Here is a 21,208-nt window from a genome sequence, read left to right as displayed (position 1 = left end):
TGTGTCCTGCTGTTAGAAACTGGGGATATTCCCCTGTCAACAACAAGAGCTTGGTGGTGGGACCTTACATATTGTCTTACGGACAGTGTTTTCAGGCTGGGCTCAGGTCTGGTTCACCATCTAGCTCAGGATGCTTACACTAGTAACTGGTTCAAGCTTAACTCTAAAAAGACCTCTTCTATTGGCCTCTCTTCCTTTCTCTTATCTCATCTTGGTTATGACATGGCACGTAAATCTAACAAAAACTGTGGGACACTGACTGTGGGACATCGACTGCGCTTTCGCTCATATGTTTCTTGTTCCCCAATCGTCCTGAACATATATTATGCCGGGTCTCTCCATGAAGCAAATTACTGTATATACTCAAGTATAAGCTTAGTTTTTCAGCCCTTTTTTAAGATTGAAAAAGCCCCCCTTGACTTATACTTGGGTGAGGGTCCTGGTTGGCTTATATTTGGGTCAGCTTATACTCGAGAATATATGGTACATTTATTATTTTTCTCTATTATTATTGGTATGATTACATTTATTATTTCACTCTGATATTATTATTATTATTATTATTATTGCATTTATTATTTTACTCTATTTATTATTACTTGTATTATTTTACTCTATTATTATTAAAAGGATACATAAACACATTTACATTGAAGAAGATGAGAATAATGATTTGATCAGAGTTGGACAATCTTATCTTAAATTTGAGCTTCATGTAAATATTCCAAAATATTTAACCTACTGAAGTCTCAATTAATGTAATTTTATTGGTATCTATTTTTATTTCTGAAATTTACCACCCTTGGCTTATACTAGAGTCAATGTTTTCCCAGTTTTTTTGTGGTAAAATTAGGTGCCACGGCTTATATTCGGGTCGGCTTATACTCGAGTATATACGGTATCTTAAGAACTTGACTGTGGTCAAAATATCTTAAGAACTAGTGTTTGTGGGTGCTCAATTCCTATTAAATACAATGGCGTAACAAAAGGCTGCCCATTATATACAATTGGGGGGGCGGGGGAGAGAAATCAAGGTTTGCTTTGAGATTTTTAAAATATGGCAGATAAAGTGGCATAAAAATGCATTAATTCTATAGTGTAGATCAGGGGTCCCCAAACTAAGGCCCAGGGGCCGGATGCGGCCCTCCAAGGTCATTGACCTGGCCCCCGCCCTCAGTTTTAGACTTAGGCTCACCCAAAGTCTAAAATGACTTGAAGGCACACAACAACAACAATCCTATTTAACTTGACTATCTCATTGGCCAGAAGCAGGCCCATACTTCCCAGTGATAGGTTTACAGTATATTGGTTAACGTTGTTTTTATTTTTAAATATTATATTGTTCATTTACTAATATTGTGTTATGGCAATAATATGACATATGGTGTATACATATAATATTGATAATGATATTATAATGTAATACAATATAATATTTATTTATTTATTTATTACAGTATTTCTACCCCGGCCTTCTCTCCCAATAGGGGACTCAGGGCAGCTAATAATAATAATAATAATAATAATAATCATCATCATCATCATCATCATCATCATCATCATCATCATCATCATCAGCCGCTATCAGGACCTCAAGATTGAACTTCAAAGACTCTGGCAGAAACCAGTGCAGGTGGTCCCGGTGGTGATGGGCACACTGGGTGCCGTGCCAAAAGATCTCAGCCGGCATTTGGAAACAATAGACATTGACAAAATTACGATCTGCCAACTGCAAAAGGCCACCCTGCTGGGATCTGGGCGCATCATCCGAAAATACATCACACAGTCCTAGACACTTGAGAAGTGTTTGACTTGTGATTTCGTGATATGAAATCCAGCATATCTATCTTGTTTGCTGTGTCATAATAAAATAATAATAATAATAATAATAATAATAATAATAATAATAATACAATATAATAATACAGTAGAGTCTCACTTATCCAAGCCTCTGGATAATCCAAGCCATTTTTGTAGTCAATGTTTTCAATATATCGTGATATTTTGGTGCTAAATTGATAAATACAGTAATTACAACAGAACATTGCTGCGTATTGAACTACTTTTTCTGTCAAATTTGTTGTATAACAGGATGTTTTGGTGCTTAATTTGTAAAATCATAACCTAATTTGATGTTTAATAGGCTTCTCCTTAATCCCTCCTTATTATCCAAGATATTCACTTATCCAAGCTTCTGTCGGCCCGTTTAGCTTGGATAAGTGAGACTCTACTGTATTGTATAATATAATAATATTAATTATATATTAAATATAATATTACTAATAATATTACAGAATAGCAGTATAGTCCCAGATAGTAATATATAATGCTAATATTGTGCTACATATGCTAATAACATAATATATTGTATGTACATACAACTTGTAAGCCGCTCTGAGTTCCCTTCTGGGTGAGAGAGGGTGAGGTATAAATGCAGTAAGTAAATAAATAAATAAATGTTGTTGGTTTTTTTTTTTTGCACTACAAATAAGATATGTGCAGTGTGCATAGGGATTTGTTCATATTCTTTTTTCAAATGATAATTTGGCCCTTCAGCAATCTGAGGGACCATTAACTGGCCCTACACTTGAGGAGCCCTGGTGTAGATGCAGCCACAGTATCTTAAACACACTAACTGTTCTGCCTCCTGAAATAATTGTTCTATCTAGAAGCAGTTTCTTAAGCCTTAATGCTCACTCTGCTTTTAACCTAGTTTCTGCAGAACCAAACAACCCAACAGCAACTGAAAAACAACAACAACAAACGGCAACCGTGAAAGATAATTAATTACGAAAACAGACAACCGGAGACAAAAATCTGGAAGAGATGCTCTTTAGCAAAAACAAGTACTACATACATCCAAAAATACATTTTCAACCGACAAACAAGGATGCAAGTGGGCAGGATAACACGCTTCAGGGTTTCTTTTACAGGCGAAGTGAATGCAAATTCATTAAGGTACTGTAAAACAGGAATCACGATAAACTGCGCACTGCAACTCTCACATCCTTTATGGTCGGGACACAAACAATGTTTCGCTTTCAAACATTTTGACATCTGCAAATGGCAGAAGTGCGACTTTTATGGCTTCGGTATAAGCAGCCTGAAAACGGTCAAAAAGCAGACTCGCAGCTGATAACGTTGCTGCAGAACATGAGGCTGCTTGAGAAATCATTGAAATGAAACTGTTCTAATAAAGGATAACAAAAGGACTGCAAGGAATGGGGTTGTGAATACGCGATAATATCCACGAAGCCGCCAGAACTCACCTTGCTGACATTATTCAGAAACGTGTCTCCAAACCCCTCAAGTCATCTGAATTTCAAGTCAGTGTTGAGGCAACACAATCCACGAGCTCAGAAACCAGCAAGGCAGTTAACTCCTCAAGTGCTGTAGGGATAGCTCTTGTACGCTTGGACGTGGTTGTTAAAAAGCGGGTGTAAATTGTGGGCGAAAAGGAAGGCTTTTCAAGGGTCTGAGAGCTTTCCCTCGCCGGAAAGTCAAGGCAACTAAAATCAGGGGCAAGAAGTAGCGAAAAGCTTCCAATATGACCACAAACATCACATCCCTGCAGGAGAGCAGGCGGGAGCAGCCGCAATCCGTCGGATTATTCTTCTCTGTTGTGATCCTCAAGCAGTACGACGATACCGAGTATGGATATGCAAGGAGATCAGAAGCATGCAAAGTGGAGCATGTCGAAGCAAACCTATTCCACTTAATGAGCTTGTTGCTGAATCCACACTTCAGGTGGAATGAGTTGCACCGAACACAGTGCACAACACCGCACTGCGCACCAAGTAAACACATTTATTTATTTATTTATTTATTTATTTGCAGTATTTATATTCTGCCCTTCTTTCTCACCCCGAAGGGGACTCAGGGCAGATTACAATGAACACATATATGGCAAACATTCAATGCCAACAGACAAACAACATATATAGACAGACACAGAGGCATTTAACTTTTTTTTTCCAGCTTCACGATTCCGGCCACAGGGGGAGCTGTTGCTTCACTGTCCACTAGTGGCTGTACTTCCTCATTCCTTTCCTCGTGTTTTGCTGGCAGTTTTTATGATGTTGTAAATTAGTTAAATTAGCCTCCCACATAAAGCGTACCTAAATTTCCCTACTTGACAGATGCAACTGTCTTTCGGGGCTGCATAGGTCAACAGCAAATCGGGCTATTTAATGGTCAGGGGCTTAACCCGACCCGGGCTTCGAACTCATGACCTCTCGGTCAGTAGTGATTTATTGCAGCTGGTTACTAGCCAGCGGCGCCACAGCCCGGCCCTTTGCACATCTAGGGCAAGGCTTCTCTGGCGCTTTCCACTCGTTATCCGTTCCCACCCAGGGAAATACATATTTACTTATCTTTCTACCCTGCTCTTCTCACCGCGAAGGGGACTCAGAGCAGCTTACAGACATATAGAAAATAGGTATACAAATCAAACATTTGGTGCAGAGTGCAGGGGCCAGGGTGTAGCACAGCTGGTTAGTAGCCAGCTGCAATAAATCACTACTGACTGAGAGGTCATGAATTCGAAGTCTGGGTTGGAATGAGTGCCCGACCATTAAATAGCCCAGCTCAGTTGTTTACCAAAGCAACCCTAAAGACAGTTTCATATGTCAATTAGGAAATTTTATGTACCGCTTATGCAGGGAGGCTAATTTTACTAATTTATCACCATAAAAATGTCCATCAGCATGCGTGAAGTGATCCATCAAGGACTCGGTGTCACAAGTGGATGGTGAAGTGGCAGCTCCACCTGTGGCCAGAATCCAGCATACCCTCATGAAGCTGGAAATGTTAAATTGCCTCTGCGTCTGTCTATAAATGTTGTATTATCTAATGGCACTGAATGTTTGCCATGTATATGTACATTGTGATCCGCCCTGAGTCCCCTTTGGGGTGAGAAAGAGGGGCAAAATATAAATACTGTAAATAAATAAATAAATAAATAAATACTGGTAATAAAGAACCATTTGCAAGGCTTGCTAAAGGAGGATGATTTTCCTTTCTCTGGAATAAATACAGCCGAAGCATTTTCTGCACAGTCCACTGTAAAGACTGTGTTGTTGTTGCTAACAGATTCATCCAAATCAGTGGCACCCAGAAACCTTTTACTGTTTCCAAATTTTTCGTGATCCAACACTGAACCATTTGGAGTTGGGACCCACAGTTTAAGAAGCAGCTAATATGCCCATGGAGTAAGGGGAATCAGTCCTACTAAACATGACAGAATGAGCATGGAGAATCTGTGATCTCTCTCCAGATATTGCTGGGAATCGAGTGTCAATAGTAGCCTGCACATCATCAGGGATGCTGGAAGTATCTGGGAATTTCAGAAGTATTTTAGCTTAATTTTTTTTTTTCGTGTCAGGAGCAACTTGAGTAGTTTCTGGTGTGAGAGAATTGGTCGTCTGCAAGGACGTTGCCCAGGGGACGCCCGGATGTTTTTGATGTTTTTTTTCCCATCCTTGTGGGAGGCTTCTCTCATGTCCCCACATGGAGCTGGAGCTGATAGAGGGAGCTCATCCACACTCTCCCTGGATGGGATTTGAACCTGGCAGCTTTCAGGTCAGTAACCCAAACTTCAAGTCACTTAGTCCACCATGCCATCTGGGGGCTCCTTTAGCTTAATTGAATTTTAATTATTTTCAAGATGATTGATACTATGGAAAATCCTCGTAATCTTTTTGGTTTTATAGTCTGGTTTAATGGATGGCTTATGCCAGGGGTCCCCAAACTACGGCCCGGGGGCCACATGCGGCCCATCGAAGCCATTTATCCGGCCCCCATGGCACAAAGGCTGAAGGAATTGGGCTAAATGGCCCAAGGGTTCTCTTCCAACCCTCTTTATTATTATTATTATTAATAATAATAATAATAATAATAATAATAATAATAATAATAATATTGAGGGTGGGAGGCCATCTGTCAGGGGTGCTTTTGGTCCACAAAGGCCAAAAGCACAATATTATTATTATTATTATTGACACAATGACACAGTCTGACACAGCCAACAAGATAGATATGCTGGATTATTATTATTATTATTATTATTATTATTATTATTATTAACATTGAGGGTGGGAGGCCATCTGTCAGGGGTGCTTTGCTTGTGCTTTTGGTCCACAAAGGCCAAAAGCACAATAATAATATTATTATTATCGACACAATGACACAGTCTGACACAGCCAGCAAGATAGATATGCTGGATAATTATTATTATTATTATTGCTCGGTGACCACCTGGCCAACTATAGTCCGGCCCTCCAATGGTCTGAGGGATCATGAACTGGCCCCCAGTTTTAAAAGTTTGGGGACTCCTGGCTTATGCTAACGTTGTCTATTTTAATAATGTTGTAGCCGCATCCCCAGAACACTGAACCCAGCCGAGGACGGATCTGGACCAAACTTAACATGGCCAACTTTGAATACTGGCAGGGTTTGGGAGTGACTGGCCCACTATTTTTGGGAACTGTATTTCACCAACATCCTTATGCATTTTCTAATGGGAGCATTCATTAAAAAACAAAAGGAAATACTTGCTTTTTTCTAATAGCTTTGCAAATTACCAAACTGCTTTTACCTAACGTCCAAAAATAAACAATGCCTTTTTCAGGCATTTCTGGTTACCCAAGCTAATATATATATATATATATATAGAGAGAGAGAGAGAGAGAGAGAGAGAGAGAGAGAGAGAGAGAGAGAGAGAGATCTCAATGGGAATGCAGAGCTACTCCTCCCTTCTTTTCCAAGGCTTGAAGGCAGAAGAGGAAGCCAGCGTGGTGCAGGGGTTTGCATGCTCTGCAGACCAGGATTCAATTCCCTGCTCAGCCATGGAAATGCATTGGACGATCTTGGGCAGATTTATTTATTTATTTATTTTCTATCATTTCTATGCCGCCCTTCTCATCCGAAGGGACTCAGGGCGGCTCACAATCTGGCAAATTCAATGCCGGTGTACAGTACAAAAAATAAAACATAAGCAATTAAAACAATCAATTTAGTATAATCCAATAAATACATTTAAAACAGTACAATAAAATACTTAAACCATTCGTCCACAAAAACCTTGCTCGTAAACCTTAATCCGGACCGAGTTAAAGCCAACATAATTCATTCATTAAACGCTTGTTCACAAAGCCAGGTCTTATTCATAGAGTTCCTGAGTGTTTCCATGTAAAATCTGTGAATGTTAGCATCATCAAGGTAACAAGATGTTCAGAAATTTGAGTCATTGGATTTGTCAATTAAAGCTTCCGAAGGTAGGCAGATGATTTAGTTGACAGGCGAAGTCCTTCCCCCACTGGCCTCTTTGTCTGCATTTAACTCTGTTCTTTCCTCCAATTACCTTGTTTGTTAGACTGATACTTCTCGGAGATGGGGCTCTTTTTCTGAGCACGTGACAAACCCTTGAGTCCTCCATTTTATTCTTCTCTTGTTCTTCTCCTTCTGAGATTTTGATCCAGCTTTCTTTTCTTGCATCGCTACATCTCCTTTTGTCTGTCTTGTTCTGTCCTGTCCTGTCTCCAAATGGCATTGAATGTTTGCCGTGTATGTGTACTGGGATCCGCCTTGAGGCTCCTCTTTTACAGGAGCGACTTGAGAAACTGCAAGTCGCTTCTGGAGTGAGAGAATTGGCCGTCTGCAAGGACGTTGCCCAGGGGACACCCGGATGTTTTGACGTTTTTACCATCCTTGTGGGGGGCTTCTGTCATGTCCCCGCATGGAGCTGGAGCTGATAGAGGGAGCTCATCCGCACTCTCCCCGGGTGGGATTCGAACCTGGCAGCCTTCAGGTCAGCAACCCAACCTGCTCAGATCATACTCCTCACTGTCTCAGAGGAAAGCAATGGCAAACCTTGACAAATCTTGCCTATGATAGGTTCCCTTTAGGGTTGACACAAGTCAGGAGTGGCTGCGGTGAATGACAACAACCAAGGTGCAACTGTTATGGGCATGCACCTTGGAGACATCTCAAAGTGGGCTCGGCAATGGACTTTGGAGTCGTGATGCTTCTCAGAAGAATTTTCACACCTGGCGTCCAAAATGGCAACATTTTCAAGGTTTAATTTTTTTGGACAAGCAACGAAGAAGCTGTGTGCAGATCTGTGTTGGGACCCTCACTTTTTGCTTTGCTCCACCAGAAACTTCCCTGGTTCTTTTGGACCCAATTGCCTCAACCATGCCCTAACCTGCCTCCACTCCTGTTGCCTCTCATCAAGTCTAAAATCAAGGCAATGGAAACAGAAGTGACTCAAGTTTGGAACAAAAACTCTGTACGTTGTTCCCTGGCCTCCATGTAGTCCCGGTACATGCAAATGTTCTTACACTTACACAAGATCTCTTCACCACCATGGCTGTTTTTACAACACCCAAAGCGTCTTCATGAAACATGCATAAGGAAAACAACCTTCCTCCTCGTCAACACTCTCTTTAATGTCACATTTCCAAAAAAACATCAGACTGTCTGAACAAAGGAAAGAGTGGATCAAAGCCATGCAAAAAGCAGCAGCAGAAAATGATCAAGGCAATGCCTGGCTGCCTAAAGTAAAGTGCATCAGGAATCAATAGGGATCACAAACACCCAGCTTTTTGTCTTCCTTCCAAATATCCGCCGCCGAAAGCATGGTCACCTTTTCTCCCTTTAGCACTCTTGATCATGTATTGATAGTCAGTTTCAACTGCAGCCAAAAGAGAGATCATGTTGCGCTGATCTTGGACCGGCTTTGCTGGTGGCCAGTTTGGCTCCTGGCTCTATTCAAAGGTGAATCTCTCCGTGATTTTGGGACAGTAAAAACAGTTGCGTGTAGTGCCAAGAAAACAATCTGTCCCACACAGCACTAAACTTAAAAGTCCAGTTGCAGTCCCCTTGAAGACAAAATAACACCAGGTCACAGTAGGCTTGCACTTACTGGCTGTTAACCAAAACACTTGGAGGAACAAAGTTTGCCCATGCCTGCTGTAACCTCTGTTGTTATGCCCTACTGATTGTAGTAAGAGAAATCACTTGCCTTTATTAACACATGCAATGCACCAGCATGTGGATTCTTTCTTACTTTACGCACCTACGTCTGCGATAATCTTAGTGCTGCTCCTCACGAAAACTTACCCAGTTTTCTATATACCTTAACAAAAACTGTATTGGCTGAAAGACCCTCTTCTAGACAAGTCCCAAAGGGCAGGAAGTCAACAAAGGAGGGAATAGAGGAGGTTGGTGCTTCCAAAAACAACAGCAGCAGCAGCAACAACAACAACAACAGTTTCTTCTGGGATGGACTACGCTCTTGCCTTTCACCCTTCTATTCAGGGAATGATCCCTTTCCGGATAAGAGTTCAGATATGCTACTCACATTGACCCATGGGTAAAGCAATCCACGTTTTTTGACGAATTTATTTACTAAATTTCCCAGGCATACTACTCATGCGTAGATGGGAAAATGGCCATCACCCAATACCTGTTAATAAAAGGCCGATTTCCTAACAACATACTGATGAGGAACTGAAAAATATGGATTTATAGACATGTATTGTATGCACATTAGAAGCAGTGAAATGTAGAAAAATCAGACTCTCTCTGTGTTAGATATTAGGGATGCACAAGCTGACAGGACAAGGGGGAGAAGGAGGGCCTGTTTTCTATACATTCCAGTGTGAATTGGTTCCTAGTACAGCTTGACAGGTCAAGAGTGGCCTCTTGATGGATCTCTCTTTTGGTGTCTGTGACTTGCTACATGCTTTAAGAGTGCTTAAGATAGGAAAATGCTGATTGTGCATATTTATGTCCATGTATGTGAAATGACGTACTAATGACGAGATGTATGTAGAAGCATGTTCTTTGTCTGAAAATGTATAAAAGGCAAGTCAACGCCTTGATCATCTCTCTGGTTTGCTTTTTGGAAGAGATTCCACTTCCAGGGACTCAGCTGAAATAATAAACCGGACTTTTTGGCCTCTCAAAAGGATCTCTCTTTGCGTTATCTCTCCCTTCATCTACAACAATACTACTAAAAACGTCTATTTTAGTAATTTTCTTTTTTGAAAAGAATAAGTTTTCATAAAATAATAATGAGGTGACCCTCTGAAAAAGCAGCATTTTAGGAATAATGTGTTAATATTACCCATTAATCAAAAAAAATATGTGTTTTAAGACATCAATTTCCTTACAAATAATCCATCATAGTGCAATGGGCCCTCGTGTCTATTAAGGTTTTGTCTCCCATTAATTTTGTTCAGTGTCGATGTGCCCTAAAGTTGTGCCTCCAGCAAAAGAGAACGTGCATCGAAAGTAGCCCAAAGTGGTGCTGGATTTACCTTCTGGAGTTGCCATGTTGCTCTCGCCATCAGTGCCGGAGTCCTCCGTTCCCACGCACCAGTACATCCTGGGCTCTTTTGTGGGGTTTTCGGAGTCTTGACCTTCTGGTGCATTTAATATCCAAAAGTAGATTCACGACTCCAAAGAAAATGGTTCTATTCAAAGAAAGAATGGAGGGGGACAGAGAAATGTCTGCATTAATCCCACCAACTATTCAGGAATTACAAAACACCCGTGTTCAGGAAAATATCCTGTCCCTAGAAGTCTGTTTTTATATAGAAGCATTGCAATGACTGCAGCCAAGTGTTTACAACTCTAGACACCAAGAGTAAGACAAGGGGCACATCTAGACCAGACCTGCACAACATGCACTCAATATCTAAACATGGAAATAATTTCCATTTACTTTATATACATTATATCAGTGGTTCCCAACCTTTTTTTGACCAGAGACCACTCTCCAACATTAGTATCAAAAGGGTTACAAATCAGTTTGTGGCCAACTTTAGATTCGGTTTGGTTATCTGGGGTGCTGATGCAGAAAATTGCATTGGATAGACCACATCAGCTCCAATTTCCTATACAGAACATATGCCATCCAGTAGTTGTCATCTGCTCGCCCACAGAAAGCCATATTTAATAATCTAGAGCTGATGTGGTCTATCCAATGTAATTTTCTGAATCAGGAACAGGTCTAAAAACGAAGACACCAAGACACCCCCCACTTCCAGGCTCCACTCAGTGAGAGGGCGGAGGAGGAGAAGCAGCAGTCAGGAGGCTTGTTGTCACGCCTTTCATGGGTAGTCAACCTCTCCCCTCCTGACATCCCTGTTGTCTCGGCACTATAAGAGGGTTTCGCGAGACCAGTTGCTCTAATTGCAACGGTGTAGTAAGGGTGAGGCCAGGACCATATTTAAGTTTTAGGGAACCACTTGTTCCACGGATCACAGGTTGGGAACTACTGCATTACATGTAATGACCTTCAGGTTATCTTTTTAAATTATTTTGTGCATGAAACGAAGTTTATGTACATGGAGCTTGTCAAAGGTATCTCTTAGCTAACCATGAGGACAATTGTGAATTTTGGAGTTCCAGAAAAGGGAGACTCGGTCTGCATGACGTTCATTTTGGCTGCTCTCTCCGCTGTGCCTTGCTTCTCTCTCTGCTTTGTGACAAATCCGCACCTTCCATTCTAAAATCTTCTAAGTATCATGGTCCCTCTATTACCAGCGCTGCTTCTGCTTTAGCCTTTGGGGCCGAAGAATCAAACGGCCGCAGCTCCTAAACTTCCTGCTTTCCGTTTTCACTATGCAAATTTCAGCATGCTTCATTCTGCAAGGCAGGAGCTGCAGAGGAAATGAAATTGTCTGTCTGTCCCTGCTGTTGCTCTGCCACCGTGCCACGCGCATCCTCAGGCCTCGTCTACACCACCATATATACCTTATTATTATTATTACTATGTTTCATAGAATAGTAGAGTTGGAAGAGACCTCATGGGCCATCCAGTCCAACCACCTGCTAAGAAGCAGGAAATCGTATTCAAAGCACCCCCGACAGATGGCCATCCAGCCTCTGCTTAAAAGCCTCCAAAGAAGGAGCTTCCACCACACTCCGGGGCAGAGAGTTCCACTGCCGAACAGCCCTCACAGTGAGGAAGTTCTTCCTGATGTTCAGGTGGAATCTCCTTTCCTGTAGTTTGAAGCCATTGTTCCGTGTCCTAGTCTGCAGGGCAGCAGAAAACAAGCTTGCTCCCTCCTCCCTATGACTTCCCTTCATATATTTGTACATGGCTATCATGTCTCCTCTCAGCCTTCTCTTCTTCAGGCTAAACATGCCCAGCTCTTTAAGCCGCTCCTCATAGGGCTTGTTCTCCAGACCCTTAATCATTTTAGTTGCCCTCCTCTGGACGCTTTCCAGCTTGTCAACATCTCCCTTCAACTGCGGTGCCCAGAATTGGACACAGTATTCCAGGTGTGGTCTGACCAAGGCAGAATAGAGGGGGAGCATGACTTCCCTGGATCTAGACGCTATTCCCCTATTGATGCAGGCCAGAATCCCGTTGGCTTTCTTAGCTGCCGCATCACATTGTTGGCTCATTTTTTAACTTGTTGTCCACGAGGACTCCAAGGTCTTTTTCGCACACACTGCTGTCAAGCCAGGCGTCCCCCATTCTGTATCTTTGATTTCCATTTGTTCTGCCGAAATGAAGTATCTTGCATTTGTCCCTGTTGAACTTCATTTTGTTAGTTTCGGCCCATCTCTCTAGTCTGTCAAGATCGTTTTGAATTCTGCTCCTGTCTTCTGGAGTGTTAGCTATCCCTCCCAGTTTGGTCTCGTCTGCAAACTTGATGATCGTGCCTTCTGACCCTTCGTCTAAGTTGTTAATAAAGACGTTGAACAGAACCGGGCCCAGGACGGAGCCCTGCTATTTATACCCCGCTTTCTCTCTCCACAAAGAGAACTCAAAGTGGCAAAGGAAAAGGTAAAGGTTTTCCCAACGTTAAGTCTAGCCATGTCTGACTCTGGGGGTTGGTGCTGATCTCCATTTCTAAGCCGAAGAGCCGGCGTTGTCCATAGACGTCTCCAAGGTCAATTGGCCGGCATGACTGCATGGAGCACCGGCTTATGAAACTGCATTATATGATCTCTCTCTACTCTATGTGATTTTGTTTTAACCTTGGAGGCTGACCATAAAGCAAGAGGAAGGGAAGCGATACCAAAGTGAGCTGCATCCGTCTGTCTGTCTGTTTGCCTCTTCCTTCGCAACCACAAACCCAACAAAAACGGTGGCAGGAAGTGGCAAAAGACAGATGGCATTGGTATGTGTGTGTCTGCATGTGTGAGGGCATCCAGAGAGTAAAGGGCAGCTGCAGCAGTAAGTTTCCATTCCTTGGAGGAAGAGGAAGAAATGGTGAGACTTGGAGACCGGTCCAAAAGCCTTTTGTTGCTTCCCAATGTTTTGGAGAAACTGTATCCTCCAAATCTTGTATGTCCCTCTCCACAACATCACCGGTGGATGCCTCTTGCTGACATTAATGGCATTGACTGCCTTAGATAGGCCTTAGAAAACTACGTTTTCCAAAACAATGCTTGGGAGTGTAATTTTTCTAAGCTCTTCCAAAACAATGCTTGGAATCTCCTCTTTCTAAGCTCCTATGAAGCTGGTTTGTTGTATGTCTTTCGGGCTGTGTGGCCATGTTCCAGAAGTATTCTCTCCTGACATTTCGCCCACATCTACAGCAGGCATCCTCAGAGGTTGTGAGGTATGGATAAACTAAGTAAGGAAATGAAAGAATATATATCTGTGTAGAGTCCAGGTCCAGATATATATTCTTTCATTTCCTTACTTAGTTTATCCATACCTCACAACCTCTGAGGATGCCTGCCATAGATGTGGGTGAAACGTCAGGAGATAATACTTCTGGAACATGGCCACACAGCCCGAAAGACATACAACAACCCTGTGATCCCGGCCATGAAAGCCTTCGACATCCTATGAAGCTGTTGCTTAACATATTAATAGGAGCACCCCAATCTTTGCCAAGGACTGGGACCCAAAGCAGCTTTAAAACGACATCATGTAAAATATCAATACTGAAATAAGAATTACCGTATATACTCGAAGATAAGCCGAGTTTTTCAGCACTTATTAATGAGCTGAAAAAGCCTCCCTTGGCTTATAATCGGGTCAAGGCCAGCAAGGAGCCTGCAGGTTATTGCTTGCAATGTGTGATCTATTTCTCTCTTCTCCCTTATCAGTGTGTTTTCTTTTGCAAAACCTCCTGCTCTTAATCAAGGGAGTGTTTTGAAAAGAGAAACACTCTTGCAAGTCAAGAAGACGAAAAATATATATTCATTAATCTTATGAAAGCATTTCCCCCTGAAATATTTGTTAAACTCTCCTATAGATATATAGGCATTAACCCCTTGCAAGCTTTTGCCATCTCTATGTACTTTTATATGTGTATCTATCTATATACATTTATTTTATATATGAATTTTCCCTCATACGTTTGCAAGTCTCTGCAAATATCTATATGAAGAGAGATGTCTGGAAAGATATGAAGATATTCTTACCTACCTATATATAGGGCTTGCAAATATTACAGGGGGGAAATGAATACACGAATATCTATAGACATGTCTAGATAGATATGAATATATATACAGTAGAGTCTCACTTATCCAACACTCGCTTATCCAACGTTCTGGATTATCCAACGCATTTTTGTAGTCAATGTTTTCAATATATCATGATATTTTGGGGCTAAATTAGTAAATACAGTAATTACTACGTAGCATTACTGCGTATTGAACTACTTTTTCTGCCAAATTTGTTGTATAACATGGTGTTTTGGTGCTTAATTTGCAAAATCATAACCTAATTTAATGTTTAATAGCCTTTTCCTTAATGTCTCCTTATTATCCAACATATTCGCTTATCCAACATTCTGCCGGCCCGTTTACATTGGATAAGCGAGACTCTACTGTATATATATATATATATATATATATATATATATATATATGGCTTTCAAATATTTGCACACACACACAGAGGGGATCTGCAAACGTTTCAGGGGGAAATTCATATGTGAAATTAGTATCTATAATTATAGATCTATATCTACCTCTGCATTGTTTATATAAGCATTGAATGTTTGCCTGTTACTATGTTGGAAGCCGGCCTGAGTCCCCGTGGGGAGATAGGGTGGGATCCAAATGTTGTTGTTGTTATTATTATTATTATTATTATTATTATTATTATTATTATTAGGTTATTGTTGATACCATATTGTTTTTGTTGCCCCTACTTTTCCACTTATAGAGCTAGTTTATTGTTTTTCTTTGAAATACGGTAAATATTCAAAAACATTTAACCTACTGATGCCTCGATTAATGAAATTTTATTGGTATCTATTTTTATTTTGAAATTTACCCATAGCTGCTGCATTTCCCACCCTCAGCTTATACTCGAGTCAATAAGTTGTCCCAGTTTTTGGTGGTAAAATTAGGTGCCTCGGCTTATATTCGAGTCGGCTTATACTCGAGTATATACGGTAAATATGACAGTGATGCATACACTACTCACACTTAAAACAATCCAGTTTCTCAGCTGAGCCTGAAAGGGAGCTTTGCTAAGGCAAAGGTGCCAAAGCCCTTCCTCGCCAATTCATCCACAACATTTTTTGACATAGCTGATAATAGCTTAATACAGATTAACCACCACAACCACAATAAAAAGAACACAGAGCAAACTCAGGCTTGCCTTTTGTCTATATAGATCTTATCATTGTTTTAGGTCTACATGAAAGCATGAGTCAGATTCCATAAGCTGGGCAGCTGCAACTCTCTGACTCAGAAAAACTGGAAGCAGGGCTATTGGCAAGCAAGCATTTCTCAGTCTTTCCCGGAGACACCCACAACTGTGGCTAATACAAATACCTAACTAACTGTGTATATATTTTAAAATAAATCAGGAGACAAAAACACAGTGACGGTAACGGGAAAGTTTCTGACATTATAAAGGGGAAAGGTGCATCTACACTGCAGAATTAATGCAATTTGACACCACTTTAATACATCTCAGAGTTGAAGTTTGGTGAGGCAGAGAAGCTCAAGACTTTGTAAATGCTTATTTATTATTATTATTTGTAATTGACATTTATAATGAAACTAGCTGTGCCCGACCATGCGTTGCTGTGGTGAAGTATGGTGGTATGGGAAATAAAGTATTGAGGAATTGGTGGTAGTTAAGGTAAAGGGTAAAGGTTTTCTCCTGACATTAAATCCATTATAAATGGGTTATATAGCTGTGTGGAAGGGCCTTGAGTCTACACTGCCATATAATCCAGTTCAAATCAGATAATCTGTATTTTATAGGCAGTGTGGAAGAGGCCTAAGTGAGGCCTAACTCTGCCTGTCCCCTGGGCTGAGTGGGTTGCTAGGAGACCAAGTGGGCGGAGCTTAGCCTTTTAACTGGCATCAATTGGATAAAAACAATTATTCCTCTCCCTCTAATTAGGACTTTATTTTTCTTTTCTTTTTGTTGTATGAACGTAGAGGAATGAATGAGGGGTTGTGCTGCCAAGTTTAGTGTTTCTGGGATGTGTAGTTTTGTTTTTTTGTCCCAGGCCGAAATTTCATTACCCTTTTATATATATAGATTGACATTAACATGGCATTTATAACCCAGGAACAAAAATTGTGTTACAGTGTTATTATTATTATTATTATTATTATTATTATTATTATTATTTCTAAGAAACTTGGATTGGAATGCCTTTTAACATTCTAAGAATGTTTTTAATGACCCCAAATGCTTTAATTGTTTTTTAAATAATCCTTTTGCTTATTCCATTTGTATTTTCTAGGGTGTTTACCATGGCCTTCCTTGCATTGTGTAATCTTTATGGTCAGCTCCCTTGAGTCCCTGTGTTAAGAGACAGGCAGGGAAAAAACATGGTGAAACTACAACTCCCAGGATCCCATAGCAGTTAAAGTGGTGTCAGACTGCATTAAATGCCACAGTGTAGAACTGAATGAAATTTGGCATCTTCCTGAGCTCAGCTTTTTATTTATATATTATAGTTATTATTTTATTTATTTTCATTTTGTTCATTATTTATTATACTATTTATTTTATTTATATTTATGTCATTTATGATTTACTTACATTATTATTTTTATTTTATTTATAATTTGTTTATATATATAATTGTAATTCTCCTTCTTCAAAAAGGGATTTTTGTACTTCTGAGTCTACACCAGGACCTTGTAAAACCGCAGCTCCTACGATGCCAAAGAATGGATTTATGGTAGTTAACCAGATTAACCCTACAATATAGATGCATTGTTGGACTTAAGGTCACACCCAAACTAATGCAAACAACCTTAAAAGTTCTAGGTTTTTGCCTCTGATTTTATTTCGGGAAATTCATACAGCTTCGGTTCCTCCCAGAATATTTTCCATCCCTGTATTTGTATTAGCTCAATATAAAACTGGAAAGAAAGAGAACCTAAAAATCTGGGACTTTCCAATGAGTGCTGTCTGCACCAAACCTGTTTTGAACAGCTTAACCCTTTGGCAGAGAAGCTCAAGACCTTGTAAAACCACAACTGCCATGTTTCTATCATATCCGAGACAGGGCAGTTAAAGCAGCGTCAAACTGCATCAATTCCACAGTGCAGATGTACCTGAAGGCATGAAAACTGGGTCGTTGTGAATTTTCCGTGCTGTACGGCCATGTTCCAGAAGCATTCTCTCCTGACGTTTCACCCACATCTATGGCAGGCATCCTCAGAGGTTGTGAGGTATATTGGAATATATATCTCTTCTAATGTTGTGAGGTATACTGGAATATATACCTCTTCCAATATACCTCACAACCTCTGAGGATGCCTGGCATAAATGTGGGCGAAATGTCAGGAGAGAATGCTTCTGGAACATGGCCATACAGCAGGGGTCCCCAAACTTTTTAAACAGGGGGCCAGTTCACGATCCTTTGGACCGTTGGAGGGCCGGACTATAGTTAGTCACCGAGCAATAATAATAATAATTAATAATAATAATAATAAAGAGGATTGGAAGAGACCCCTTGGGCCATTGAGTCCAACCCCCTTCTGCCTTTGTGCACAAAAGGAAAAAGCAAAGCACCCCTGACAGATGGCCTCCCAGCCTCAATGATGATAATAATAATAATAATAATAATAATAATAATAATAATAATAATAGACCCTTGGGCCATTGAGTCCAACCCCCTTCTGCCTTTGTGCACAAAAGGAACAAGCAAAGCACCTCTGACTGATGGCCTTCCAACCTCAATGTTAATAAATAATAATAATAATAATAATAGACCCTTAGGCCATTGAGTCCAACCCCCTTCTGCCTTTATGCACAAAAGGAACAAGCAAAGCACCCCTGACAGATGGCCTCCAAGACTCAATGTTAATAATAATAATAATAATAATAATAATAATAATAATAATAATAGACCCTTGGGCCATTGAGTCCAACCTCCTTCTGCCTCTGTGCACCAAAACCACAAGCAAAGCACCCCTGACAGATGGCCTCCCAGCCTTAATAATAATAATAATAATAATAATAATAATAATAATAATAATAATAAGGGTTGTAAGAAAAGAAGAGACCCCTTGGGTCATTTAGCCCAACCCCCTTCTGCCCTTGTGCCGTGGGGGCCGGATAAATGGCTTCGATGGGCCGCATCCGGCACCCAGGCCTTAGTTTGGGGACCCCTGCCATACAGCCTGGAAAATTCACAACAACCCTGTGATTCCGGGCATGAAAGCCTTCGACAATGACATGAAAACTGTTCATTCCTAGAACTTGTGCTTGTGTTTCCACACTCGTTTTGTCTCTCCCTTTTATCTGGACAGCAAAGGTGCCTTTTTCTAAATGTGCAACTGAACATTTCAAGTTATTGCAATGCTAGACATTTGGAGACTGGAAGGGAATTCCCATTTTTTGGAGCCAACCTTCGTATCTTTGCAACCTTTGCAGGCCCTCCTCTCCTGCCTTTGCTTTTTCTCAGTTGGTAGTAACAAAAACCCTAAGACATAGATAAGGCTGTGTGGCCCAAGGGCATCCACTGAATTCTTTGCAAAACAAAGATGTGTACATATTAATCAATAACCACAAATGGGAGAAACTGTTGACTATGGATGCATCCACACTGCAGAATGAATGCGGCCGGACACCACTTGGACTGCCATGGCTCAATGCTCTGGGACCCTGGGAGTTGTTTTATGCGCTGTGTTTTAGACTCCTCTCAGAGAGAGGTGGCGCTTCCCCAAACTACAACTCCCAGGATTCCACAGCAATCCAAGTGGAGCCAAAACTTATTAATTGCACACATTAGAGATGCACCTGGTGTTCTCTGCAAACTCCATTCACAGGGAATAAGAATTTTAATAAACTAACAGGTTGCAAACAGAATCCTAGAATGCTAGAGATGGAGGGGCCCCCAAAGGCCCTCTAGTCCAACCCAATTCTGCCCTATAAGAATGCACGGCCAAAGGCAATGCCAAGCAGGCAAATTGAAAACACAGTAGTCTAAGCAAGGGAAAGGGAAAGCGGGCCCTTTCATGTTTTATAGGTTTGTATTTATTATGAGGAGCCCCTGGTGGTGCAGCGGATTAAACCACTGAGCTGCTGAACTTGCTGACTGAAAGGTCGCCGGTTTGAATCTGGGGAGCGGAGTGAGCTCCTGCTGTTAGCCCCAGCTTCTGCCAACCTAGCAGTGCGGAAACATGCAAATGTGTTCCGGCAGGAAGGTAACAGCACTCCATGCAGTCAACCAGCCACATGACCTTGGAGGTGTCTATGGACAACGCCGGCTCTTCGGCTTAGAAATGGAGATGAGCACCAACCTCCAGAGTCGGACACGACTAGGCTTAATGTTAGGGGAAAACTGTAGAATTAATGCAGTTCGATACCACTTTAACTGCCTTGCTGGAAAAGGCTAAAGGCCCTGTAGGCCGGGCTGTGGCGCAGGCTGGTTAGCAGCCAGCTGCAACAAATCACTCTGACCAAGAGGTCATGAGTTCGAGGTCAGCCCGTGCCTGTATCTGTCTCTGTTCTATATTATGGCCTTGGATGTTTGCCTTATATGTGTGCAATGTGATCCGCCCTGAGTCCCCTTTGGGGTGAGAACGGCGGAGTATAAATACTGTAAATAAAAAAAATAAAAAAATAAGACTGCAACTCCCAGTATTTCACAGCACTAAGTCCTGGCGGTCAAAGTGATGCCAAACTGCATTAACTCCACAGTGCAAATGTGGACATCTCAAGGAGACGCCTGCTGTAAGATACACTCCGCAGCCGCAAGTCAACACCAAGCGCATGACTGCATGCCTAACTAGAAATGTAGAGCGGAAAATATCTGTATCAAAAGGGCTTCAACGTTGCATTGATTTATTTGGGTTTTAAGACATTTTAATACTGGTAGCCGGATTTTGTTCATTTTCATGGTATTAAAAAAAACCTCTAAAATCTGGACAGTAAATAAAGAGCAACACTCAGAAAACAGGGAAATTCCAGACAGGAAACAATGAGGGCCAGGTAACACCTCCCAACAAAGGATTCCCCCAGGCAGGAAGCAGCAAGTCTTTGACGTTGCAAGGCCACCCAATGCTAATCAAGGTGGCTAGTTGCAACATCGACACTTGCCTCCAACAGACAAAAAGTTCTTTCTCCCACCCTGGACATTGTTCCACAGATACAGTAGAGTCTCACTTATCCAAGCTAAACGGGCTGGCAGAAGCTTGGATAAGTGAATATCTTGGATAATAAGGAGGGATTATGGAAAAGCCTATTAAACATCAAATTAGGTTATGATTTTACAAATTAAGCACCAAAACATCATGTTATACAACAAATTTGACAGAAAAAGTAGTTCGATACGCAGTAATGTTATGTTGTAATTACTGTATTTACGAATTTAGCACCAAAATATCATGATATATTGAAAATATTGACTACAAAAATGGCTTGGATAATCCAGAGGCTTGGATAAGCGAGGCTTGGATAAGTGAGACTCTACTGTATATAAACCCCACCTGCCTAGTTTCCAGCAGACCTCACAACCTCTAAGGATGCCTGCCATAGATGTGGGCGAAACGTCAGGAGAGTATGCTTCTGGAACATGGCCCATACAGCCTGGAAAACTCACAGCAACCCAGTGATTCCGGACATGAAAGCCTTCGTCAACATAATAATAAAAATAATAATGATAATTTTGCTTTACTTTTTCAATACTATTTCACAGAGTCTGCTTCGAGCCCAAATATGGGAAAATAAAATACAGCAGAGTCTCACTTATCCAACGTTCTGGATTATCCAACGCATTTTTGTAGTCAATGTTTT

General features: G+C 41.1%; 1 protein-coding gene across 2 annotated transcripts in view; it reads right to left on the bottom strand.

Annotated features, from left to right (window-relative positions):
- Positions 1–21,208, bottom strand: part of lrrk1 (leucine rich repeat kinase 1) — a 101,760-nt gene that overhangs the window by 79,998 nt on the left and 554 nt on the right. For both annotated transcript variants that reach the window (XM_062963002.1, XM_062963003.1), the window contains exon 2: positions 10,323–10,478. In XM_062963002.1, the coding sequence (XP_062819072.1) occupies positions 10,323–10,389 (67 nt within the window). In that variant the 5' untranslated portion in view covers positions 10,390–10,478. The remainder of the gene's footprint in view (positions 1–10,322; positions 10,479–21,208) is intronic.

The sequence above is a fragment of the Anolis carolinensis genome, unplaced genomic scaffold (genome assembly GCF_035594765.1).
Source record: "Anolis carolinensis isolate JA03-04 unplaced genomic scaffold, rAnoCar3.1.pri scaffold_11, whole genome shotgun sequence".
Taxonomy (NCBI): domain Eukaryota; kingdom Metazoa; phylum Chordata; class Lepidosauria; order Squamata; family Dactyloidae; genus Anolis; species Anolis carolinensis.
The sequence above is the reverse complement of the archived record's forward strand: the minus strand, read 5'-3'. Positions and strand labels throughout refer to the sequence as shown.